Here is a 27,416-nt window from a genome sequence, read left to right as displayed (position 1 = left end):
TGTTCTCACCAATGGATGAAGACAATGCCACAATCCTGTCACCTCTCGGAGCAGGACTACGGTGGTGATCGCAGGTCGGGCAGTCTGACATTGCACTACTAGTGCCAGGCTACTGGGCTGTTCTCACCAATGGATGTTCTCACCACTGCTGCCCAGAACTCCGGTCACTGATGAGTAGTGACGGGGGAAATTGTAGCTACACCCTGGGTAAGGCAGCCCAACAAAAAATCGTGGCCAGTTCCACCACAGCTGTTCTCAGTTGCTCCCAGGACTTGTCACGTTCACAGCTGAGGCCACCACACTACAGGAGATGCGGTTGGGCACTGACTGCAGTCTCCTATGCCTTATGGCAGCTTTTTTTGCAGTTATATAATTACTTAATATTTATTAAAAAAAATTACAAAAACCTGATCCGTTTTATCAAATATTGTCAATGGTTTCATTTAAGCCCTCAGGGGAAAAGTGTGCAAAGTATAACGTCCAAAAGGATTGTGTATTAATCAGCCTCTGAAGTTTCTTATGATCCGTGTCAGGAATTTATTCTAATCTTGTGAAACGGAGATTACTGGGCTCTGTGAGGTAGCGCTGTCATTCAAGGTTGGGGGACACTCGCTTGGCAGCCACACAATCACATCCAGCACCAGGATTTCCATAACTATAACAGTCCGTGCGGTTTATTATTCAGCATAAACCCAAGGAAGCACCACAAAGTTCATATCAGCATAGCGTCCATTATATAGGCTATTCAGCCTCATCATTATCTCACCCGTCAGGGTTCCTTATGCGGCTTCACCATCGCACACGTTAGTTCCCTCCAGGGAGCTCTCAGCCACACATCAACAATGCTCACACAGCCACTCCACAGGCTGTTAGTGAGGAGATCCTTCTCCTCACAGGACCTTCCAAACTGGACCAATCAGGTCCCAGCATTCACTCCATGTGACCTACCCTGGCCACCATATATGGTGAGTAGCCACACCCACTGGTCACATGGCTATGACCTCATCACAGGTCCTTCACATACTCACATAGCCTTTTACTATAGGTGTTATCAGACACACCCCTGGGTGGATTTGTAGGCAGCTAGAACCCGCCCATCTCTCCAGCTGCCTGAAGGCTTCTCCCTAACACATAGGCACGAAAGATCAGCTCTGCTGATCAGCACATAACCAAGCCTTCATCTCAAAGCCACCCGCTTTGAGATACACAACGGCCACTCAATATTCTGCCACTCATCCTATCTCTTGGGACATCCACACAGCGTCCCCTAGCAGACACAGTAGTCATTACACCACAGGTCTTACCGGGGTCTTACAAAAACTTATTGGATAGTCTGTGATTAATTGCTCCATGTCATCCTCATATCAACCACGGCTTCACTATGAATCATACATCGTGGCCATGGGAGCAAGAACTGATGCTCTCTTTCTTTCATTTGCTCTTCGACCCCCCCACCACCCGATGTGACGCAGCCCCCGCCTGTGAAGGGTCAGTATGTATAGTAGCCAGGCTGGTGTAGTGATACTTTTCGGTCACTGTGAAATTAGGCTTCCTGACTACAAAGCAACACAGGGCCGATGTCTCAGACGTGGTGCAGCCATGTTACCAGATACAAATCTTGGGTCTTTAGTGACAGGTGCTATAGATATGGGAGACGTATTTTCAGCATCGTGGTGCAGTGTCGGGAGCAACGCATTCATTTGCATCGCTGTGTGGCCTGCTTATTAGTCTAAAATATCGGCAGGTTGATAACGTTGTATATGTCTTGTCTCATATATATAGAAAGCTAAAATTGTGATGGTGGTCAGTGACGTTCCAGGAACGCCTGGAGCCGCTTGCCTCAGCCCAGCATCCGGACACCTACTTTGCCACAGTGTGTGAGGATTGTCCCAACCCCACCCTTTACAACCAGCTAGTACGACACAAACAAATACTGACATTTGTATAAACTTTGGAGTAAAGTTAAAAAGTCACGTGTGTGGCAGACCGGCATTGTCTCCTGTAGTCAAATTCCTGAAAGCAAGACCCGCACAGGAGGAAAGGAGGCGGGTAACAAATCTCACCGCGGGCCACTTTTGTCCTTCCTGTACATTCTCCAGTTTGGGTTGCTTTGTCAAGGAAACAGAGGTGCTGGATATGCCCGCATTCTCCACCACTCGATATAGCAAATCCAGCAATGATTCAGCCTTCACACGTGATTTGGATAAAAGGAACATTTATTTACATTTTGCTGCAGAAAATTTTATTTATAGCAAAACAATTAAGTGTTTCCTGGCAAAACTACTACTTTCTAAAGGTAACAGTTTTCAGTTTTTACATTTCCTTGACAGACTGTGAACAGAGGAATGAGCTTGGTAAAAAAAATCCTTTATGCTCAGTCAGCTTAGAAGAGGATTTATTTAGTGTTCTGTCACAGCTCTTCTTCAGCAGCTCCAGTATGTGACCTTACGATACAGCTCCTCTGTAAGTTGAGACACAGGTTTCACGATCTGGGGTTCTTCCCACTGCAGCCCATTCTGACAAATGACCAGGATGGGCTGATGTTTGAGTTACATGGTGAGGGACATTTTATCACATCTTTGGAGAACCCTTTAAAGCCTTTTCTGATTAATTATACAGTATGAATGATTAGATTAGTTTTATCGCACAATAACATTGATTATGAGATAAACACCCAGCCTTTTTATAAATGTATACATGTATCTATACTCTATGCATTCCTCTTTTGGTCAGGTATTCTACAAGAAATCCGTAATTCCGCAGTGATTTCTCTGATAGGTTTATAGTCATTCAGATCTATAGATTTATACTAACGATGATCAAATCTGTCAGGATTCAAATAACTCAAATTTGTCAGAAAAATTAAATTTGCATCAGTTTAATTATTCTATTCAAATCAAATGTTCTACATTATGCTCCAGACCCCAGAACATAATCGACAAGGGGGAAAATAATACATAAACGCTGCCACTGGCTGCCATCTGGTCCTTGCCACATCCTCTTCTATGATCTTCAGTGAGCACCAAAAGCTCCGGTGCCGATTAGGCCTTAGATTTCACAAAGGCTTCATGACACTGAAGGGCTGATCAGCGCCTTGGAAAATGTGCACTTTAATGCATGGACATGTGTTGCCATATCTGAGACCTACTTGGCAGCAGAAGCCCAACATTGAGGGAAGATTGTGGAAGAAGACGTGAGATCAGGTGTCTTGGACTGTGGCAGTGGGACAGGTAAGTGGCGACATGAATATTTTAATTTTTGTGATCATTTTGCTCATTGCAATTTAGGATCCTAGCAGCACCTGACCGACATTTTGGTAAATTCCAGAGAAGTGAATTGCAAAAAATTCAGATTATGACGAATTCAATTCTTTTGTAAAATTCAAGGCAAATTCAGATTCCCTCAAATGAATGCGCTCATCTTTACATTACATGCAGTTCTCCTTTATTTTTCTCACTCTGATCTCAGGTTTTCGGCTTCCCCAGCCCATTCTGCTTCCTATAGCCTCATGAGCCGGATTACATTTATAATTCAATCAGTCACTGAAGCTTTCTGTCCAGAGACACTGATAACTTTCTCCTATCTTGTATACTGGGAAAAAAAAAATTAAAAGTCAAGAGAATGTCGATTGGTGGAAAGAGTTTTGCTGCATGTTAGAAATGAGGTAAACAAGCAGGAGATGCTGAGACATGTTGGCTTTGAAACTTGGAGAGTTGTGGTAACTGGTACAGGTCTCCATCTTCTGCTCTTGAGTTTTTATGTCTGGATCATGAAGATTATTTTTCCTTTTTAAAACAATCCAAGGAATTTTTTTTTCTTTTTCTTATTCTGCTTTTCTGTCTGGGCCCTGATTTCCTCCTCTTGTCTAGCTTGATCACGTTCTCTCTCCCATTGGAGCTCTTGCTGTTGCCTCTTGAATTCTTCATCCTGCTCTCGCTGTTCTTTCAGACTCTGTTTCTTCATCTCCTCTTCCTGTTGCTTATGTCTCTTCTCCTGTAAAGCTTGGCCTAAGGCCTTCATCTTTTCCACTTTTCTCTGCTGTTCCTTCTTCTCACACTCATGGATGTAGTTAAGCACAAATTTACTCCTCATCTTCATCTCTTCCGATGGATTTCGAGGTTGTTCCACCTGAAACTGAACGTCTCTAATGACTTCACACAAGAATTTCAGGACTTCTTCATGTTTTCCTCTGGTTTTCATGTGATCTTCTCTGGTGTAATTCTCAAATGAAAAGATTCTGTCGATTCCGATGTCCCTGAATATTCCTTCTGTTTTAGTTAGAGACCCCGCTGTCTTATGAGTGAGAACGACTATTGGGACGACTCCTGGAAGACAAGAGACACAAGGTAAGAAGAGATCCATAGATTCCATCATTTGTCACACAAGATACTCTGGAGATCCTGGTGTGAGATTAGATGATTCTAATGTCCCACACTCCATCATAAATCTCTTTTGGGTCATTTTAGGGCTTTAGAAAACTTTACTTGAGAGTAATGTAACTATTTGTTCAGGTAACAAGGAAATCATAACAATAGCTTCTACAAGAAGACTGGAGAAGAGCAAATGTTGTTCCTATCTTCAAAAAGGGGAAGAAGGTGGACCCAAGCAACTATAGGCCGGTGAGTCTGACTTCTATACCAGGAAAGATCTTTGAACAAATTATTAAACAACATGTATGTCAGTACCTGGATAAGAATGAAGTGATTAAACAGAGTCAGCATGGGTTTGTAACTAATAAGTCATGTCAGACTAACTTAATTTCCTTCTATGACGGTATCACTGATTGGGTGGATCAAGGAAATGCTGTAGATATAGTATATCTTGACTTCAGCAAAGCATTTGACAAAGTCTCTCATAAAATCCTTATTGAAAAAATGACTAAGTATGGAATGGACAAGGCAACTGTTAGGTGGATTCATAACTGGCTTAGTGATCGGACCCAGAGAGTGGTCGTAAATGGCTGCACATCCAGTTGGAAGAATGTCTCAAGTGGGGTACCACAGGGCTCTGTCCTGGGCCCTGTATTGTTCAACATCTTTATCAACGATTTAGATGAAGGAATTGAGGGTAAACTGATTAAATTTGCTGATGACACAAAGCTAGGAGGGATAGCTAATACTAGAGAAGAGAGAGAGAGGATTCAAAAAGATTTAAATAAACTGGAGAAGTGGGCAGCAACTAACAGAATGGTTTTTAACAGGGAGAAATGCAAAGTACTACATCTGGGCAATAAAAATGAAAAAAGCATATACAGAATGGGAGGAATAGGGCTAAGCAACAGCACATGTGAAAAAGACTTGGGCATACTAATAGATCACAGACTGAGTATAAGTCAACAGTGTGATGCAGCAGCAAAAAAGGCAAATGCAATTCTAGGATGTATTAACAGAAGCATACAGTCTAGATCACGTGAAGTCATTATTTCCCTCTACTCCTCTTTGGTCAGACCTCATCTGGAATATTGTGTCCAGTTTTGGGCACCACATTTTAAAAAAGACATCAACAAACTGGAGCAAGTTCAGAAAAGAGCGACCAGAATGGTGACCGGTCTGCAAACCCTGTCTTATGAGGAAAGGTTGCAAGATTTGGGAATGTTTAGTTTGCAAAAGAGAAGACTGAGAGAAGACTTAATAGCTGTCTACAAATACCTAAAGGGCTGTCACATTGTAGAAGGATCAACTTTATTCTCATTTGCACAAGGAAAGACTAGAAGCAATGGGATGAAACTGAATGGGAGGAGACACAGATTAGATATTAGAAAAAACTTTTTGACAGTTAGAGTGATCAAAGAGTGGAACAGGCTGCCACGAGAAGTGGTGAGTTCTCCTTCAATGGAAGTCTTCAAACAGAGGCTGGACAGACATCTGACTGGGATGATTTAGCGAATCCTGCTTTGAGCAGGGGGTTGGACCAGATGGCCCAGGAGGTCCCTTCCAACTCTACGATTCTATGATTCTAAGTAATGAGATACGACCAATGAAGTCATTATTATGCAGAGAGATGAAGGCGAGCTGTCTCTGTTACCTACTATCTCTGCCGGGTGAGTGTAGTGGGCATGCGCTACGACCTATGAAGTCATTATTATGCAGAGAGGTGGAGCCGAGCTGTCTCTGTTACCTACTATCTGTTGCGGGGGAGTATAGTGGGCATGCTCTATGACCTATGAAGTCTTTATTATGCAGAGAGATGGAGCTGAGCTGTCTCTATTACCTACTATCTCTGCCGGGAGAGTGTAGTGGGCATGCTCTACGACCTATGAAGTCATTATTATGCAGAGAGGCGGAGCTGCTTTCTACTTAATACCTATTTATTTTTTGGGCTAGTGTAGTGGGCATGCGCTTTCCGCAAAAAATGTTGCGCAGAGAGTTGAAGATGAGTTATCAACATCCAATATTGTCATATCCATGAAAAGTGGAGTGAGCATGCTCCATGAGAGGAGGAGGAGCCGAGACATCGAAATCCCCGAACAGAACCTCCTTGACTAATTCCACCATCTTTGATGAAGAGAGTAATGCTAACACCGCCCTCTTACGATAACAATGAGAGTGCTGAGAAGAGATCTCCACAGAATAGAAAGTGTCAGTCTATTCTGAGACTCATTGGTCACAGGGAAAACTGCAAGATTCCTACATCACTTCATCTACATGAATAAACTGTGGCCAAAATGTGCGGATTCAGCCTCAGGCTCGGTGCACATGAGCCGACACTCGGTCACTCAGGTTATGACATTAGCTGCGGCCGGGTGACCACAATATCGGATGTGAGAAAAATCTATGATTTTATAGTAATCTTGGGGGAAGGGAGACACAGAAGACCCCATAGGTGAAAAAGATCCCCCTTCATGTACACTATGAGGAGGGATAATACCTGTCAGCTTCTGTGCAGTTTTAAATAAAGTTTTCAGATCTTCTTTATCAACACTTGTGATTTCTTTTGTTACACTAAAATCACAAAAAAAAACAAAAAACTTTAGAACGATCAGTAAATGGGAGAATAAAAAATATATCAAAACCAACAAAAGAAAGAGCAAAATAATAAAGCAACAGAGCAATCAAGAAAATTACAACCAAATTATTATTGTAAAATCTTACCAAATACCAGACTGCCCGGATAAATGATGTAATATAAAAGATTACAAGCAGATTATTTATAGGTTATAAGAATAATTTATATAATACTGCCCTAGATAGAAAAAAAACCTACTAAAATACTGCCCCTATGTACAATTACATAACCACTATAATATGACTTATTTTGAACAAGAATATAACTAATATAATAAAGAAGAGGCCGGAGCCAAACTTGTAGGTTTAGTGACCAGAAAAACCATTACTAATGTATGTTATATGTCATTTGTAAAGTGTGTTCTCTATTCCTTACATGATTACATTTGTGACACCGGCTTCCCGTTTTGCCTTGGGAGGAGGTAAATTATTTAATACTATGCTGCCCTCTCCTGCCTTGTTATGGTATTACAACTTGTAGTACTATGCTGCCCTCTTCTGCTTTAGTTTGGCATTGCAACTTGTTTTTCTGATTTGAAAATAAGTGGCAGTTGGAGGTGTGAGGGAGACTGAAAAGGTCCTGTTACGGGTGGTTTTGGTAGAGAGAGGAGGTAGAAAATTGGGGCTCCTCGACTGGGACAAGTGGGGAGTACAAACAGCACCCTATTCAAAGAGCCCCGCGTTTACAGCAACAGAGTGCTGAGACAAGAGAAGGAACTGCAGAATGCACAGCAGATTTCCCGGATACTCTGATCCGATTAAGCTCGGCTGATCCTCCCCCTTCACACAGCAAGTTAGTCAAATGAAAAGTTACCGAAAAAAGGCTTTGACTGACGCAATGTGTAAGGAAAATTGTATCTGCTGTCCATGACTGTTATATTGAAAAACATAAGAACTGTTACAAGTCTTCACTCTTCAGTAAAGTTCATTTTTCACGTTTGCACGGGACTCCCGGTGTATGCTTCTTTTGTCCGCGGCCTCATACCTTGGGAGTATCAACATAACTCTCAGTCTCATAGGTCCATCAACTCCCCCTTTATAATTGCCATCTAACCTAGGGATTGTTAGAGCATTCGGAGTCACTGCGATTGAACCATCCTCCGAGATACCATGCCCTGCATCCCACAAGGCGTGCAACCTAGGCAGAGGCCGATATGACGATGACTGGGCCAGGAGAGGCAGATAAAGTTTGAATTGGGGCTATGGGATTGGATCAAGAAGGCGTGCAAGGGGGCAGTAGAGGGAACGTATAAAAGAAAAAGTGTAGGGAAAAGGGGGGTCATTCTTTGGGGATATCATTTACCACCAACCTTCTTTTTCAGGAAATTGAGGGATTCATTAGTGAAATGTTTATGTTTTATTATATTGTATGATTTGGGCTTATGTTGAAAGTCTAAATCTTTTCTGTGAGTCACAGTCGCAGTGGCTGTGGCAGTGCGGGGTCTTGGGGTTGATGGAATTTATTATGGTGGGATATACAGAGAGGTTTCTCCTCAGGATGGAATAATTCTGGCCGCGGTTGTAACCGGGGAGTCAGTGGTGGTGGTCTTTAACCTCTGATTGCGGTGTGTGCCCTTGAGCTTGTGGTTACGGCTGAGGGTAAAATATTTCTATTAAAAATACTTTGTCCGGCATGTGCCGAATCTTGGAGCCCCCATGACTTCTCCCAATTCTATCACTGGTTACTGTTTGTTAATAAATGGCCACTGTGGCCAATTATATCCATAAAGAATGTCTCCTGTGTATCATTATTAAACGTTTAGTGGTACGGGAGACTGTGGGAAGAAAAATGAATGAATTAATCTAGGAGATGGTTTCAGTGGAGTGATGTGGACCATACACCATCATGCCCCTATGTACATGAATGGCTACTCTGGTGTATCTCACTTTGAGGTGAACATTTGGTTGTAGCACTGAGCCGACATGTTGATGTCTGGTCTCTTACTCACCTGTGCACAAATACTGGGAAGATGAAATCGGAGGTTTTTACTTCTTTCTCGGCTTTGACCATTCTTTCTGCAAGTCCGAATCCCTCTCCCCATTGTACGTTACCCAGTGGCAACAGATTCCCTGAAAATTTAACATATTCATATTAGACACATAAGTGTCACCTCTAGAGTTGAGCGATACCGTCCGATACTTCAAAGTATCGGATCGGAATGTATCGGGCGATCTTAAAAAAAAGTATTGGTATCGCCGATTCCGATACCGGAAGTCCCATTCAAGTCTATGGGACTTCCGGTATCGGAATAAGAAACACCCTATTTTTCCCTTGTACAGCCTCTCTGGGGTCTGTACGGGCCTTTCGGGGGGCTGTGCCGGCCTGCCAGGGGGTCTGTGCAGGCTCCGGTGGTCTGTGCCGGCCTGCCGGGGGGCTGTGCCGGCCTGCCGGGGGAGCTGTGCAGGCTCCGGTGGTCTGTGCCGGTCTGCCGGGGGGCTGTGCAGGCCTGCCGGTGGGCTGTGCAGGCTCCGGTGGTCTGTGCCGGCCTGCCGGGGGGCTGTGCCGGCCTGCCGGTGGGCTGTGCAGGCTCCGGGGGTCTGTGCAGGCATCGTCCGATGGGACTACAAGTCCCATCGGGCGATGCCTGCTACACTGACAGTGATTGACACATTAGCGAATGATGGGACAGTAGTAGTCCCATCATCCGGCTAATGTGTTGAATGTAAAAAAAAAAAAAAAAAAATTACATGCTACATACATGCTACATACATGCAACATGCATGCTACATACATGCTACATTCATACTACATATATACTACATGCATGCAACATACATACTACATATATACTACATGCATGCAACATACTACATATATACTACATGCATGCTACATACATGCTACATACTACATATATACTACATACATACTACATGCATGCTACATGCTACATATATACTACATGCATACTACATACATGCTACATACTACATATATACTACATACATACTACATGCATGCTACATGCTACATATATACTACATACATACTACATGCATGCTACATACATACTACATGTAACATACATACTACATGCATGCTACATACATACTACATGCTACATATATACTACATACATACTACATGCATGCTACATACATACTACATGCTACATACATACTACATACATGCTACATACATGCTACATACATACTACATGCATGCTACATACATACTACATGCATGCTACATACATACTACATGCATGCTACATACATACTACATGCTACATACATACTACATGCTACATACATACTACATGCTACATACATACTACATACATACTACATGCATGCTACATACATACTACATGCTACATATATACTACATACATACTACATGCATGCTACATACATACTACATGCATGCTACATGCTACATACATACTACATACATACTACATGTAACATACATACTACATGCATGCTACATACATACTACATGCTACATATATACTACATACATACTACATGCATGCTACATACATACTACATGCTACATATATACTACATACATGCTACATGCATGCTACATACATACTACATGCATGCTACATACATACTACATGCTACATACATACTACATACATGCTACATACATGCTACATACATACTACATGCATGCTACATACATACTACATGCATGCTACATACATACTACATGCATGCTACATACATACTACATGCTACATACATACTACATGCTACATACATACTACATGCTACATACATACTACATGCTACATACATACTACATACATACTACATGCATGCTACATACATACTACATGCTACATATATACTACATACATACTACATGCATGCTACATACATACTACATGCATGCTACATGCTACATACATACTACATACATACTACATGTAACATACATACTACATGCATGCTACATACATACTACATGCTACATATATACTACATACATACTACATGCATGCTACATACATACTACATGCTACATATATACTACATACATGCTACATGCATGCTACATACATACTACATGCATGCTACATACATACTACATGCTACATACATACTACATACATGCTACATACATGCTACATACATACTACATGCATGCTACATACATACTACATGCATGCTACATACATACTACATGCATGCTACATACATACTACATGCTACATACATACTACATGCTACATACATACTACATGCTACATACATACTACATGCTACATACATACTACATACATACTACATGCATGCTACATACATACTACATGCTACATATATACTACATACATACTACATGCATGCTACATACATACTACATGCATGCTACATGCTACATACATACTACATACATACTACATGCATGCTACATACATACTACATACATACTACATGCATGCTACATACATACTACATACATACATACTACATGCTACATACATGCTACATACATACTACATGTAACATACATACTACATACATACTACATATATACTACATGCTACATATATACTACATACATACTACATGCATGCTACATACAATACATTCATACAATACATACATAGACATACAGTACATATAACATAGAGTAACATACTTACCAATACTTGTCACATTGTTCCCCGAAGCCATTGTCGTGTACGGAATAAATATTAACATAACAAACCACAAAAATACTCACCCACGATCCGAAGCAGTCCACGAGTGTGTCCCACGACGATCTTGGGTAGAGAACTGCAGCATCAGATGATGCTGCCGTTCTCTACGGGCTGCAGGAATCCAATGACGGAAGGTAGGTATCCTTCCGCACTGTATTCCTCCGCCACTTAAAAAAAAAAAGTCCCTAGTCTCACTTTATGGTAAAAGCTGTGTGGGAATACAGTGCGGAAGGATACCTACCTTCCGTCAGTATGTATGTAGTATGTATGTTACATGTAGTATGTATGTAGCATGTATGTAGCATGCATGTAGTATGTATGTAGCATGCATGTAGTATGTATGTAGTATATATGTAGCATGTAATATGTATGTAGCATGCATGTAGTATGTATGTAGTATGTATGTTACATGTAGTATGTATGTAGCATGTATGTAGCATGCAGGTAGTATGTATGTAGTATGTATGTAGCATGTAGCATGCATGTAGTATGTATGTAGCATGCATGTAGTATGTATGTAGTATGTATGTAGTATGTATGTAGCATGTATGTAGCATGCATGTAGTATGTATGTAGTATGTATGTAGTATGTATGTAGCATGTATGTAGTATGCATGTAGTATATATGTAGTATGTATGTTGCATGCATGTAGTATATATGTAGTATGAATGTAGCATGCATGTTGCATGTATGTAGCATGTAATTTTTTTTTTTTTTTTTTTTTTTTTTTTTACATTCAACACATTAGCCGGATGATGGGACTACTACTGTACCATCATTGGCTAATGTGTCAATCACTGTCAGTGTAGCAGGCATCGCCCGATGGGACTTGTAGTCCCATCGGACGATGCCTGCACAGACCCCCAAAGCCTGCACAGACCACCGGAGCCTTCACAGCCCCCCCGGCAGGCCGGCACAGCCCCCCGGCAGGCCGGCACAGACCACCGGAGCCTGCACAGCCCCCCCGGCAGGCCGGCACAGCCCCCCGGCAGGCCGGCACAGACCACCGGAGCCTGCACAGCCCACCGGCAGGCCGGCACAGCCCCCCGGCAGGCCGGCACAGACCACCGGAGCCTGCACAGCCCACCGGCAGGCCGGTACAGCCCCCCGGCAGGCCGGCACAGACCCCGGGCAGTACACACAGCCCCCCGGCAGGCCGGCAGAGACCCCCGGAAGGCCCGAAATGACGGCGCATCATGATGCGCACACACCGCGCATCATGATGACGTCAGGCTGTCAATCAACTTTGAACTTCCGATTCCGATACCGACATCCGATATTGAAAAAATATTGGATGTCGGTATCGGAATTCCGATACAGCAAGTATTGGCCGATACCCGATACTTGCGGTATCGGAATGCTCAACACTAGTCACCTCCATTTCTCAGATGACAATTCTTGGCGGTGGAAATCAACAGGAATGACAAGCTCTGAGAACATTCAACCATCGCCTGCCTCCATGGAGATGTTCGGAGAAGCAAACTGGCCTTGTACCTCAATGGACTGTCATCTTCCTAAGCTTGTCGTTACTTCTTCTCTGTTTGTGTACCACAGTTGGGGTAGTCAATCCTGGAAGATGAAGCCAGGTTGTGACTCTCCGGTCAACTGGCCTTGTATCATAATGGACTGTCATCTTCCTACGCTTGTCGTTACCTCCTCTTTGTGTGTTCCACTGGTGGGGTAGTTAACCCTGGGAGCTCTGACATAATAGCTGCCAATCCCAGCAAGTCAGGGGACGGGTGAGACTCTGTAATGTGCACCATCTTGGGGTATTTTTCTGTTATCAGCCTGTTTTGTGGTTCAACAAAGCATTGCCAATTTAACTTCACGCTATGTTTTCTGAGTAGTGTTATGCCTACATGAAAAGGAGAGCGGGCATTCGGCAGACGATCCCTGGTCCATGCGGTTCTGGCTAATGGACCTGGGCATCTGCTTACCCTCGTGTCTACACAATAGGTTTTCCAAACATTCATACTTAGCAGTAAGCTTTTGCTATGCAATGTAAGCAAATTCAAAATACAAAAATTGAGCTTGCTTTAAGTTGTTATGCATGCAGCACATAAACACATGTTCACATTGTCCATAAAGCATATAAAACCTACAAGAGGTAAAATGAGCACAAACCCTCCTGTAGCTAAATAAGTAATGCTACATAATGCTGTAACTGCTGTCCTCCATCCTGCTGTGGCTGATCTCCCACATTCTGCTGTGGCTGCTCTCCTACATCTTGCTGTGGCTGCTCTCCTACATCCTGCTGTGGCTGATCTCCTACATCCTGCTGTGGCTGCTCTCCTACATCCTGCTGTGGCTGCTCTCTTACATCCTGCTCTGGCTGATCTCCTACATCCTGCTGTGGCTGCTCTCCTACATCCTGCTGTGGCTGTTGTCCTACATTCTGCTGTGGCTGTTCTCCTACATTCTGCTGTGGCTGCTCTCCTACATCCTGCTGTGGCTGCTCTCCTACATCCTGCTGTGGCTGCTCTCCTCCATCCTGCTGTGGCTGCTGTCCTACATCCTACTGTGGCTGCTCTCCTACATCCTGCTGTGGCTGATCTCCTACATCCTGCTGTGGCTGCTCTCCTACATTCTGCTGTGGCTGCTCTCCTACATCTTGCTGTGGCTGCTCTCCTACATTCTGCTGTGGCTGCTGTCCTACATCCTACTGTGGCTGCTCTCCTACATCCTACTGTGGCTGCTCTCCTACATCGTGCTGTGGCTGCTCTCCTACATCCTGTTGTGGCTGCTCTCCTACATCTTGCTGTGGCTGCTCTCCTACATCCTGCTGTGGCTGCTCTCCTACATTCTGCTGTGGCTGCTGTCCTACATCCTACTGTGGCTGCTCTCCTACATCCTACTGTGGCTGCTCTCCTACATCGTGCTGTGGCTGCTCTCCTACATCCTGTTGTGGCTGCTCTCCTACATCTTGCTGTGGCTGCTCTCCTACATCCTGCTGTGGCTGCTCTCCTACATTCTGCTGTGGCTGCTCTCCTACATCTTGCTGTGGCTGCTCTCCTACATTCTGCTGTGGCTGCTGTCCTACATCCTACTGTGGCTGCTCTCCTACATCCTGCTGTGGCTGATCTCCTACATCCTGCTGTGGCTGCTCTCCTACATCCTGCTGTGGCTGCTCTCCTACATTCTGCTGTGGCTGCTCTCCTACATCTTGCTGTGGCTGCTCTCCTACATTCTGCTGTGGCTGCTGTCCTACATCCTACTGTGGCTGCTCTCCTACATCCTGTTGTGGCTGCTCTCCTACATCCTGCTGTGGCTGCTCTCCTACATCCTGCTGTGGCTGCTCTCCTACATCCTGCTGTGGCTGCTCTCCTACATCCTGCTGTGGTTGCTCTCCTACATCCTGCTGTGGTTGCTCTCCTCCATCCTGCTGTGGCTGCTCTCCTACATCCTGCTGTGGCTGCTCTCCCACATTCTGCTGTGGCTGCTCTCCTACATGTTGCTGTGGCTGCTCTCCTACATTCTGCTGTGGCTGCTGTCCTACATCCTGCTGTGGCTGCTCTCCTACATCCTGTTGTGGCTGCTCTCCTACATCCTGCTGTGGCTGCTCTCCTACATCCTGCTGTGGCTGCTCTCCTACATCCTGCTGTGGCTGCTCTCCTGCATCCTGCTGTGTCTGCTCTCCTACATCCTGCTGTGGCTGCTCTCCTACATCCTGCTGTGGCTGCTCTCCTACATTCTGCTGTGGCTGCTCTCCTACATCCTGTTGTGGCTGCTCTCCTACATCCTGCTGTGGCTGCTCTCCTACATTCTGCTGTGGCTGCTCTCCTACATTCTGCTGTGGCTGCTCTCCTACATTCTGCTGTGGCTGCTCTCCTACATCCTGCTGTGGTTGCTCTCCTACATCCTGTTGTGGCTGCTCTCCTACATCCTGCTGTGGCTGCTCTCCTACATCCTGCTGTGGCTTCTGTCCTACATCCTGCTGTGGCTGCTCTCCTACATCCTGCTGTGGCTGCTCTCCTACATCCTGCTGTGGCTTCTGTCCTACATCCTGCTGTGGCTGCTCTCCTACATCCTGCTCTGGCTGTTCTCCTACATTCTGCTGTGGTTGCTCTCCTACATCCTGCTGTGGCTGTTCTCCTACATCCTGCTGTGGCTGTTCTCCTACATCCTGCTGTGGTTGCTCTCCTACATCCTGCTGTGGCTGCTCTTATACATCCTGCTGTGGCTGCTCTCCTACATCCTGCTCTGGCTGTTCTCCTACATCCTGCTGTGGTTGCTCTCCTACATCCTGCTGTGGCTGTTCTCCTACATCCTGCTCTGGCTGTTCTCCTACATCCTGCTGTGGTTGCTCTCCTACATCCTGCTGTGGCTGCTCTCCTACATCCTGCTGTGGCTGTTCTCCTACATCCTGCTGTGGTTGCTCTCCTACATCCTGCTGTGGCTGTTCTCCTACATCCTGCTGTGGTTGCTCTCCTACATCCTGCTCTGGCTGTTCTCCTACATCCTGCTGTGGTTGCTCTCCTACATTCTGGTGTGGCTGCTCTCCTACATCCTGCTCTGGCTGTTCTCCTACATCCTGCTGTGGTTGCTCTCCTACATCCTGCTGTGGCTGCTCTCCTACATCCTGCTGTGGCTGTTCTCCTACATCCTGCTGTGGTTGCTCTCCTACATCCTGCTCTGGCTGTTCTCCTACATCCTGCTGTGGCTGCTCTCCTACATCCTGCTGTGGCTGCTCTCCTACATCCTGCTGTGGCTGTTGTCCTACATTCTGCTGTGGCTGCTCTCCTACATCCTGCTGTGGTTGCTCTCCTACATCCTGCTCTGGCTGTTCCCCTACATCCTGATGTGGTTGCTCTCCTACATCCTGCTGTGGCTGCTCTCCTACATCCTGCTGTGGCTGTTCTCCTACATCCTGCTGTGGTTGCTCTCCTACATCCTGCTGTGGCTGTTCTCCTACATCCTGCTGTGGTTGCTCTCCTACATCCTGCTGTGGCTGCTCTCTTACATCCTGCTGTGGCTGCTCTCCTACATCCTGTTGTGGCTGCTCTCCTACATCCTGCTGTGGCTGCTCTCCTACATCCTGTTGTGGCTGCTCTCCTACATCCTGCTGTGGCTGCTCTCCTACATCCTGCTGTGGCTGCTCTCCTACATCCTGCTGTGGCTGTTGTCCTACATTCTGCTGTGGCTGTTCTCCTACATTCTGCTGTGGCTGCTCTCCTACATCCTGCTGTGGTTGCTCTCCTACATCCTGCTGTGGCTGTTCTCCTACATCCTGCTGTGGCTGTTCTCCTACATCCTGCTTTGACTGCTCTCCTACATCCTGCTGTGTCTGCTCTACTACATCCTGCTGTGGCTGCTCTCCTGCATCCTGCTGTGGCTGCTCTCCTGCATCCTGCTGTGGCTGCTCTCCTGCATCCTGCTGTGGCTGCTCTCCTACATTCTGCTGTGGCTGCTCTCCTACATCCTGCTGTGGCTGCTCTCCTACATTCTGCTGTGGCTGCTCTCCTACATCCTGTTGTGGCTGCTCTCATACATCCTGCTGTGGCTGCTCTCCTACATCCTGCTGTGGCTGCTCTCCTACATCCTGCTGTGGCTGCTCTCCTACATCCTGCTGTGGCTGTTGTCCTACATTCTGCTGTGGCTGTTCTCCTACATTCTGCTGTGGCTGCTCTCCTACATCCTGCTGTGGTTGCTCTCCTACATCCTGCTGTGGCTGTTCTCCTACATCCTGCTGTGGCTGTTCTCCTACATCCTGCTGTGACTGCTCTCCTATATCCTGCTGTGTCTGCTCTACTACATCCTGCTGTGGCTGCTCTCCTGCATCCTGCTGTGGCTGCTCTCCTGCATCCTGCTGTGGCTGCTCTCCTGCATCCTGCTGTGGCTGCTCTCCTACATTCTGCTGTGGCTGCTCTCCTACATCCTGCTGTGGCCGCTCTCCTACATTCTGCTGTGGCTGTTGTCCTACATTCTGCTGTGGCTGCTCTCTTGCATCCTGCTGTGGCCGCTCTCCTACATCCTGCTGTGGCCGCTCTCCTACATTCTGCTGTGGCTGCTCTCCTACATCCTGTTGTGGCTGCTCTCCTACATCCTGCTGTGGCTGCTCTCCTACATCCTGCTGTGGCCGCTCTCCTACATTCTGCTGTGGCTGCTCTCCTACATTCTGCTGTGGCTGCTCTCCTGCATCCTGCTGTGGCTGTTGTCCTACATTCTGCTGTGGCTGCTCTCCTATATCCTGCTGTGGCTGCTCTCCTACATCCTGCTGTGGCCGCTCTCCTACATTCTGCTGTGGCTGCTCTCCTACATCCTGTTGTGGCTGCTCTCCTACATTCTGCTGTGGCTGCTGTCCTACATTCTGCTGTGGCTGCTCTCCTACATCCTGCTGTGGCTGCTCTCCTACATTCTGCTGTGGCTGCTCTCCTACATCCTGCTGTGGCTGCTCTCCTACATCCTGCTGTGGCTGCTCTCCTACATCCTGCTGTGGCTGCTCTCCTACATCCTGCTGTGGCTGTTGTCCTACATTCTGCTGTGGCTGTTCTCCTACATTCTGCTGTGGCTGCTCTCCTACATCCTGCTGTGGTTGCTCTCCTACATCCTGCTGTGGCTGTTCTCCTACATCCTGCTGTGGCTGCTCTCCTACATCCTGCTGTGTCTGCTCTACTACATCCTGCTGTGGCCGCTCTCCTGCATCCTGCTGTGGCCGCTCTCCTATATCCTGCTGTGTCTGCTCTCCTACATCCTGCTGTGGCTGCTCTCCTGCATCCTGCTGTGGCCGCTCTCCTACATTCTGCTGTGGCTGCTCTCCTACATCCTGCTGTGGCTGCTCTCCTACATTCTGCTGTGGCTGTTGTCCTACATTCTGCTGTGGCTGCTCTCCTACATCCTGCTGTGGCTGCTCTCCTACATCCTGCTGTGGCTGCTCTCCTACATCCTGCTGTGGCTGCTCTCCTACATCCTGCTGTGGCTGTTGTCCTACATTCTGCTGTGGCTGTTCTCCTACATTCTGCTGTGGCTGCTCTCCTACATCCTGCTGTGGCTGTTCTCCTACATCCTGCTGTGGCTGTTCTCCTACATCCTGCTGTGGCTGCTCTCCTATATCCTGCTGTGGCTGTTCTCCTACATCCTGCTGTGGCTGTTCTCCTACATCCTGCTGTGGCTGCTCTCCTATATCCTGCTGTGGCTGCTCTCCTGCATCCTGCTGTGGCTGCTCTCCTGCATTCTGCTGTGGCTGCTCTCCTACATCCTGCTGTGGCCGCTCTCCTACATCCTGCTGTGGCCGCTCTCCTACATTCTGCTGTGGCCGCTCTCCTACATTCTGCTGTGGCTGCTCTCCTACATCCTGTTGTGGTTGCTCTCCTACATCCTGCTGTGGCTGCTCTCCTGCATCCTGCTGTGGCTGTTGTCCTACATTCTGCTGTGGCTGCTCTCCTGCATCCTGCTGTGGCTGTTGTCCTACATTCTGCTGTGGCTGCTCTCCTACATCCTGCTGTGGCCGCTCTCCTACATTCTGCTGTGGCTGCTCTCCTGCATCCTGCTGTGGCTGTTGTCCTACATTCTGCTGTGGCTGCTCTCCTATATCCTGCTGTGGCTGCTCTCCTACATCCTGCTGTGGCCGCTCTCCTACATTCTGCTGTGGCCGCTCTCCTACATTCTGCTGTGGCTGTTGTCCTACATTCTGCTGTGGCTGCTCTCCTATATCCTGCTGTGGTTGCTCTCCTACATCCTGCTGTGGCCGCTCTCCTACATTCTGCTGTGGCTGCTCTCCTACATCCTGTTGTGGTTGCTCTCCTACATCCTGCTGTGGCTGCTCTCCTGCATCCTGCTGTGGCTGTTGTCCTACATTCTGCTGTGGCTGCTCTCCTACATCCTGCTGTGGCTGCTCTCCTGCATCCTGCTGTGGCTGTTGTCCTACATCCTGCTGTGGCTGCTCTCCTACATTCTGCTGTGGTTGCTCTCCTACATCCTGCTGTGGCTGCTCTCCTGCATCCTGCTGTGGCTGTTGTCCTACATCCTGTTGTGGTTGCTCTCCTACATCCTGCTGTGGCTGCTCTCCTGCATCCTGCTGTGGCTGTTGTCCTACATTCTGCTGTGGCTGCTCTCCTACATCCTGTTGTGGTTGCTCTCCTACATCCTGCTATGGCTGCTCTCCTGCATCCTGCTGTGGCTGTTGTCCTACATCCTGCTGTGGCTGCTCTCCTGCATCCTGCTGTGGCTGTTGTCCTACATTCTGCTGTGGCTGCTCTCCTACATCCTGTTGTGGTTGCTCTCCTACATCCTGCTATGGCTGCTCTCCTGCATCCTGCTGTGGCTGTTGTCCTACATCCTGCTGTGGCTGCTCTCCTACATCCTGTTGTGGTTGCTCTCCTACATCCTGCTGTGGCTGTTGTCCTACATCCTGCTGTGGCTGCTCTCCTACATCCTGCTGTGGTTGCTCTCCTACATCCTGCTGTGGTTGCTCTCCTACATCCTGCTGTGGCTGCTCTCCTGCATCCTGCTGTGGCTGTTGTCCTACATCCTGCTGTGGCTGCTCTCCTGCATCCTGCTGTGGCTGTTGTCCTACATTCTGCTGTGGCTGCTCTCCTACATCCTGTTGTGGTTGCTCTCCTACATCCTGCTATGGCTGCTCTCCTGCATCCTGCTGTGGCTGTTGTCCTACATCCTGCTGTGGCTGCTCTCCTACATTCTGCTGTGGCTGCTCTCCTACATCCTGCTCTGGCTGTTCTCCTACATTCTGCTGTGGTTGCTCTCCTGCATCCTGCTGTGGCTGCTCTCCTACATCCTGCTGTGGCTGTTGTCCTATATCCTGCTGCACCAGAGCAGACACGGTACTACTAATCCCAGGCTATAGTACATTGCTAGGGTGCACACTCTTTTCTCACCACCACTGCCCTAGAGCCTGAGCCTGCTGAGAGAAAGGTTGGGCAGTCTGGTATTAGTAGTTCCATGTCAGTCGTCCCAAACTGTTGTCACCGCCGCTGGCCTGGTGCCTGAACCGGGAGTATTCTGAGCTCAGTAGTCAAATCATTACGACTGCTGCACTCTGCACACCGACTCTGATCTGCTCTATCAATGTAAAGCCTCATTCAGACGTCAGGACCACGTATGGACCATGATGCACTGGCGGACCACGGGACTCCTGACCTGAACTTGACAGCCCGCATGTGCCTATTGCCTATGAGGTTGTCAACCAGTCCAAGCATCATGGACTATTGAATGAGGTTTTACTGCTGCCTCTGCAGAGTGCAGCAGATGAGATGACTTTGTAATTGGCTACTGGACTCTGTACATTCAACTTCAGTATTCAAAGTACAGTGGCCAGTGACCAATTCATCTCAACTGCTGCGCTCTGCAGAGGCAGGAATTACACTGACATAGCCTATCTATGATGATTTCGCTACTTAACTGCTGCACTTTGCATTGTTATTTATACAATTTTGTCATAAATACCACCTTTTAATAGATTTTTATTGTTTTTTTGTGGTTAATGCAGAGATAAAAAAATGTTATTGTTGGATTTTGAATAAATTTTACTCTTCACCGATATCCAAGAAGTATTGTTTTTTCTTGCGGAGAATGACATGATAAGCATGCCGAGATGAGGAGACTTAAAGCCGCAATGCTCCTCTGGGAAATATGCGAATTGTCTCTTCAGAGAGGAAGAGGACTAGAACTCTAGTGCCACCTATTGGAAGTAGCCATGCTACACAGCCAAACCAGATCTCGCACTTTGCACTGACGAGGGGCAGTACCCCGAAACACAGTGTCTGCAAATTAAAATTCAGGTTTGGCTTTTATCCTAAGTCATGTAACAAGGCTCGTTAAAGAGTCGACATTGACTTTTAGGATTGCTACTTCCAATAGGGGGCACTAGAGTTCTAGTCCTCTTCCTCTCTGAAGAGACAGTTTGCACTCTTCACTACTAAATGTTTGGTTGAAATAATTTCGTATCTTCAAGAATCAGATTTTTACGGCCATTATCTGTTGGGTATGAGGCAGGCTAATGCCGTGAGCCCACTCCATACACCCGCGAATGACTTGCGCCATACTACGGATGTCGGTAAGGAGTTACTGACGCCTCCCTTTTGATTTATTCCATAAACCTGTGTAAACGTTAATGTAGTGAGAGGGTGTAAATAAACTCACCGACTTCTCCAGTCTCCAGCCATGCTCCGACCCTCTCCAGAGACATCTGACTGCTCTTCAGACTCTCCCGATCCCACCGCAGTCTATCCATGAGCCGGAAGTGACTTTTACCATGTAAGTCTATAGAGCGTCAGATCGGGGCTTTATATGGTTACATAGCAAAATCAGCTTCCAGCTTTCATACAACAGACCCCTCAGTACTCACCGAGCTGAGCATAGATGACTCCAGATTCTTTGTCATCCATTGTACCACAACCTCTGTTGTCCACCAGGGTGAGGTTCTCGGTCAGCTCATACGGGATTCTCTCTGTTGTTGCTCCTCCATCCACACCTCTGGCTTTTGACCAGTTCTCAAACTTACAATCTTTCCAGGCGTAGATGCAGGTGTTAATGAATGACGACTTCCCATGACCTAAGAGGCCAAAGAGTTGGATGAGGATGCGGTGGAAGCCTTGGTTTCCTTTCTTACATTTATCAAAAGTGAAGTTCTCAATAAAGCGTCTCATCTCGTCGCTGTCCATGTCTTGTCCTCAGATCGCTCTTTTCTTACTGACTGGAGGGACTGGAAGGAGACAAAGTCCTTCTGCTATAACATTCCTGGGACGTTTTATTTTCCTTCTTGTTACAACCATAATTGCGCCTTCACTTCCTCGTAGCTGGAAGGCTCAGAGGTTACACATCACCTTCTGCAAAACTTATTATTAGTCAAAAAGGAAAATACTAACATGTATATAAAGAACTGTAAACATTAATAATATTCTCATTAATATTTCCATGCCGTTGTAATAAAGTGCCGGGTATGTCACCACAGAACAGAGACAGACCAAAAGTTAAAGCGTGTATTTACAAGGGTCTAAACCTCCTCGCAGGGAGGAAACAGTGGGGGGCTAAACTGGCAAAAGAATGATGAAATAACAGTTTATGAAAACTAGGCAAAGTTATCAAACAGTCAAGGAAGATAACGGTAATTAAAGCGAAACTTATCAGTCTGAAGAAATCTTCTCCAACGTAGGCACCGACAGCAGCGGTACTTGTAGTAACTGTAGTCTCTGTAAACACTGTAGTCTCTGTTAGAGGGTAACTGGGATCTCCAGGAACAAGGAGGCAGGCAGGGGGGACACTGGGCCAGACAGTGCGTCTCCCCTGCACTGAGTCTCTGCTTTCAGACTAAGTCTCTCCAACACAATAAGTCTCTCCGGAACAATACTCAGTCTCTTGTTAAGTCTGCTGGAATCAGGGGCTCTGACCTCCTGTCACCGCGGGCACCAGGGCTGCGTGCGCGGGTCTCCATCTCTGCACGGTCAGGAGGTCGTCGCTTCCACGTTCTCACAGGCAGCACTATGTATGTCACGTCCTCCTGTCTTATCCCTCTGCCCGGGAGTTCTCTCTCCCCTGCGCGCGGCTGTGACCTGCCCCGTCTGCTGCACACACTGCTCTCAGCTGCACGCGCTCTCTCTTCGCGCCCTCAGCCCTGCACACCTTCCGGTCCACCGCCACTACCTGTTCCTCTCTGCCTCTCAGTCACATGGTCCAGTACGTCCAGGGCAGAAAGTCTAACCCCCGGCAACCCTGCTGTCTGGCTAAGTGGTTCCGGATAAAGAGAAAAGGAAGGTAACCTCCTTTGGGCTCTTCTTACTCTTCACCCCCTTACACCGTCAAGAGATGAACCATCACTGTGAGGTTATAGTTTATGGACTTGTTTCTTCTCTTCACCTTAAAAAATCATGTGAACAACCAGCATTTCTCATCCATAATCCTCACTTTATGAAGTGACTCCTGTTCTTTCTACAATTTCCCCCTCAACCTGTTGGAGGGGTCAGACGGACCATATCAAGACCCTCCAAGAAGTGTCGCCATTAGGGTTGTCTCTCCACCACTAAATGTTTCTGCAATGCATTATTGTTCCTCCCTGGTGGTGTTACCTCTGACGGGCAAATCGGCCTTTCTTAGCTATTATTACATGTACAGCTCTGACAAAAATTAAGAGACCGCTGCACAATGTTCGGTTTCTCTGACTTTTCTCTTTATATTTTTGAGTAAAATGTAAATTGCTCTTTTATTCTATAAACTTCTGACATCATGTCTCCGAATTTCCAAGCACTAAATTTTGTATCTAATTTCAGAAAATGAGAATAGGTCAAAATAACAAAAAGATGCAGAGTGCTTGTAGACCTCAAATAATGCTAAGAAAACAAGTCCATAATCATTTAGAAACAACAATCCTAATGTTTTACCTCAGGAAGAGTTCAGAGATCAATATTCTGTGGAATCCCCATGATTGTTAATCCCAGCTTTCCTGCGTCTTGGCTGCTTTCCTCCAGTCTCTCACACGGCTTCTGGGTGACCTTATGCCGCTCCTGGTACACACATGTCAGCAGTTCTTCTTTGTGTGATGGCTTATGACTTTCCATCATCCTCTTGGTTACATTCCAGAGGTTCTCAGTGGGGTTCAGGTCTGGAGATTGGGCGGCCATGACAGGGGGTGGATGTGGTGGTCCTTCATCCACACACTGATTGACCTAGCTGTGTGGCATGGCGCATTGTCCTCAGAGTTGGGGAACATTGCCTGAGCAGAAGAAATCCGCTGTTTTTCCAGGATAACCTTGTATGCGGCTTGATTCCTACATCCTTCACAAAGATTAACCTGCCCAATTCCAGCCTTGCTGAAGCCTCCCCAGATCATCACCGATCCTCCACCAAATTTCACACTGGGTGCAAGACACTGTGGCTTGTATGCCTCTCCAGGTCTCCGTCTAACCATTAGATGACCAGGTGTTGGGCAAAGCTGAAAATTAGACTCATCAGAGAAGATTACCTTACTCCAGCCCTCTATGGTCCAATCCTTATGGTCTTTGGCAAACTTCAGCCTGGCTTTCCTTTGCTTCTCATTCATGAAAGGCTTTTTTCTAGCTTTACATGACTTGAGCCCTGCCTCTAGGAGCCTGTTACCAACTGTTCTTGCTGTGCACTTCACCCCAGCTGCCATTTGCCGTTCCTTTAGTAGGTCACTTGATGTCATCCTGCGGTTGCTGAGTGACATTCAAATAAAATGACGGTCATCCCAGTCAGTGAAGAGTCGTTTTCGCCCTCTGCCAGTCTGTAGCTTTGTTGTCCCCAATGTCTGCTGCTTGACCTTGTTGTAATGGACTGCTGTCTTAGAAATTTTAAGGACGGAGGCAACATGACGCTCACTGTATCCCTCTGCTAGTAAAGCCAGAACTGAGCCCTTCTTTTCCTCACTCAAGACTTTTCTTTTCAACTCCTTTGGCATGGTTAAATGTTATTTTTCATTCCTATTACTTTTGGGATATTACTAGCACTTGTTTTGCCATCCATCTTGTCCTATTGCAGGAGGATTGTGAACTCCACAGCAGGGTTTTTTACTTTCCTTCATTAAATAAGATTTGGTTCAGGTGATCACCTGATCAGAAGCACATTAAGTAGAATGAAGTGGACTCTGGTTGGAATTCAACTGACACTGGAATGGAGGAATGGCTGTCAGACATGGAGAGAAGCGGATTTTCATAAAACTGTGCAGTGGTCTCTTAATTTTTGCCAGTGCTGTAGGTATATGGGCATATATACAGTGTGTATATATATAATTTTGTTTGCCATTTTGGCTTCACATCTTTGATGCCTGCATTTGTAGATGAAGGTCAGACATTTACTTAAAAGAGGTGTGTCATCTCAAACTGCCTCTCTGGATACAGCGGTGAGGACGCCATGCAGCGGTGAGGACGCCATGCAGCGGTGAGGATGCCGCGCAGCGGTGAGGACGCCGTGCAGCGGTGAGGACGCCGTACAGCGGTGAGGATGCCGTGCAGCGGTGAGGACGCGGTGAGGACGCCGCCGTGCAGCGGTGAGGACGCCGTGCAGCGGTGAGGACGCCGTGCAGCAGTGAGGACGCTGTGCTCCTTCTCATGCCTGGAATTACATCCCAGGGGTGAGCTAAAATTTTCTCATTTTTTACAGAAGATTTTTGTGTATTTTGAGTTTTTTTTATTTTGAAAACATCCCGGTTCTCATTGGGAGATTTGTCCAATAAATGAGGTTTATTCTCTTCCGGTCGATGATTGGACATTGTGCGACTCGTCTGTGTCCCCCATCCAGGAAAATCAGAGGAAAATAACAACATCTATTTATATCATTGCCTCGTAATGTTCTCATTTCCTTTTCTGTCCAGATGTCACCGTATCCCAGAATTCCAAGCGGAGGAAGTTCACCGACCGCCATATTGGGACACCCAAGTGATGAGTGTCTGAATATGGAAACTGCTGCTGGTACCAAGCTATTGTGCGGTACCTCCAGCGGAACACCGTCGCACCACACACACACATACTCTATACGCCGTATGCACCAGACACTAACACACGCTCACTCTCACACACACATACTCTATATGCCGTACACACCAGACACTAACACACACTCACTCTCACACACACATACTCTATACGCCGTACGCACCAGACACTCACACACACTCACTCTCACACACACACAAACTCTATATGCCGTACGCACAACACACACACTCACACTCTTACTCTCACACACACTCACACACACTCAGACTCACACACTCACACTCAGACTCGCACACACTCACACTCACATAGTCTCACACACTCACGAAGCTTCTTGCGCGGTACCACCAGCGGAACACTGTCGTACTGCACCTGCGCGAATTCCGCACAGGCGCAGTGAATCATTCAGCTGATCCCGGTGGCAGAAGCATGACGTGTCTACAGGCAGAGGAAGCCGGTCACATTAAAGGGGTTTTCCCATGTATGAAGGTTCATTTTAAAAATTGTCTGTGTCTGACCGTGTACGGAGCATACCGCATCTCCTGGGCAGGGGAGGAAGCAAAAGACAATACTGACATTACAGCAGGGGATCACAGAGGATACATTTTGTGGTCAATAATGGAGAAATTACCCTTTGTTCATGGATATTTAAGAACAAGAGACTACATTAAGGACAACAATGTTTTCATGTCACTACTTTATTATAAAGTTCGTACATAATAGAAGAGATCCACCATGTACAGACAATATTAATGTCGCAACTCCTCCAATGGATTCAGTCTGGGTCGGCACATAGGTCTAGCTCTCAAAAACACTTACCACTCACGAAAATGCTGAGTTTTACAAATTCACCACTAATGGACCCACCACTATACCGGATGGAGCCGGATAATGGGCCACACAATGATCATTTATAGCTCCTCATGGAGGAACATCACTATAACAGAGCGCTTACGGAGATCGCCGTAGCACACGGATATTAATATGTGTCATCACATTTACAATTTGGTTGAAATCTAAATAGAAAGTAAAGAGTGAAGTGATTTCATATCAACCAAGAAAGCAACTACAAGATAAGAAACTGGAAAGTCAGGAAACTCTGAGCAGGGCGCTATTACATATGCAAATAGTACTATTTTCTATGATAAAATACAAGAACTAATTATCAGGTGAAGTCCCCTATACTTCACACGGAACAAGACAGCACGGCACAAGACACGATATATCTATATACAGGAGCTTCTCACTAAATTAGAATATCACCGAAATGTGAATTTATTTCAGTTCTCCAATACAGACAGTGACTCTCCTGTATTCTATAGAGTCATTACACACAGAGTGATCTATCTCA

General features: G+C 46.5%; 1 protein-coding gene across 2 annotated transcripts; it reads right to left on the bottom strand.

The window, feature by feature from the left end:
• Positions 1 to 2,198: 2,198 nt before the first annotated feature.
• On the bottom strand, positions 2,199 to 22,332 carry LOC141073127 (uncharacterized). 2 transcript variants are annotated; one of them, XM_073560484.1, is made up of 4 exons: positions 21,964 to 22,331; positions 8,954 to 9,074; positions 6,868 to 6,941; positions 2,199 to 4,325 (listed from the first exon to the last, which is right to left on the bottom strand). In XM_073560484.1, the coding sequence occupies exons 1-4, from the start codon at positions 22,277 to 22,279 to the stop codon at positions 3,790 to 3,792; spliced, it is 1,047 nt and encodes a 348-aa protein (XP_073416585.1). In that variant the 5' UTR covers positions 22,280 to 22,331; the 3' UTR covers positions 2,199 to 3,789. The 2 variants fall into 2 exon arrangements, with proteins under 2 accessions (XP_073416585.1, XP_073416586.1); XM_073560485.1 differs by lacking the exons at positions 6,868 to 6,941; positions 8,954 to 9,074 and having other exon boundaries at positions 21,964 to 22,332.
• Positions 22,333 to 27,416: the final 5,084 nt, after the last annotated feature.

This window comes from Dendrobates tinctorius, unplaced genomic scaffold (genome assembly GCF_039654945.1).
Source record: "Dendrobates tinctorius isolate UK_male_01 unplaced genomic scaffold, ASM3965494v1 ptg000297l, whole genome shotgun sequence".
In the NCBI taxonomy this organism is placed as follows: Eukaryota; Metazoa; Chordata; class Amphibia; order Anura; family Dendrobatidae; genus Dendrobates; species Dendrobates tinctorius.
This window is presented reverse-complemented; position numbering and strand designations above follow the sequence as displayed.

Bases quoted from the DNA above. Each gene is read 5' to 3' on its own strand.
- LOC141073127 (XM_073560484.1), bottom strand. From the start codon at position 22,279: ATGGACAGCGACGAGATGAGACGCTTTATTGAGAACTTCACTTTTGAT. The intron at 9,075-21,963 runs GTGAGTACTGAG...TTAAATTTTCAG, and splicing joins AGTCATCTATGCTCAGCTCG to GGAATCTGTTGCCACTGGGT. The intron at 4,326-6,867 runs GTATTATCCCTC...CTTGTCTTCCAG, and splicing joins AACTGCACAGAAGCTGACAG to GAGTCGTCCCAATAGTCGTT.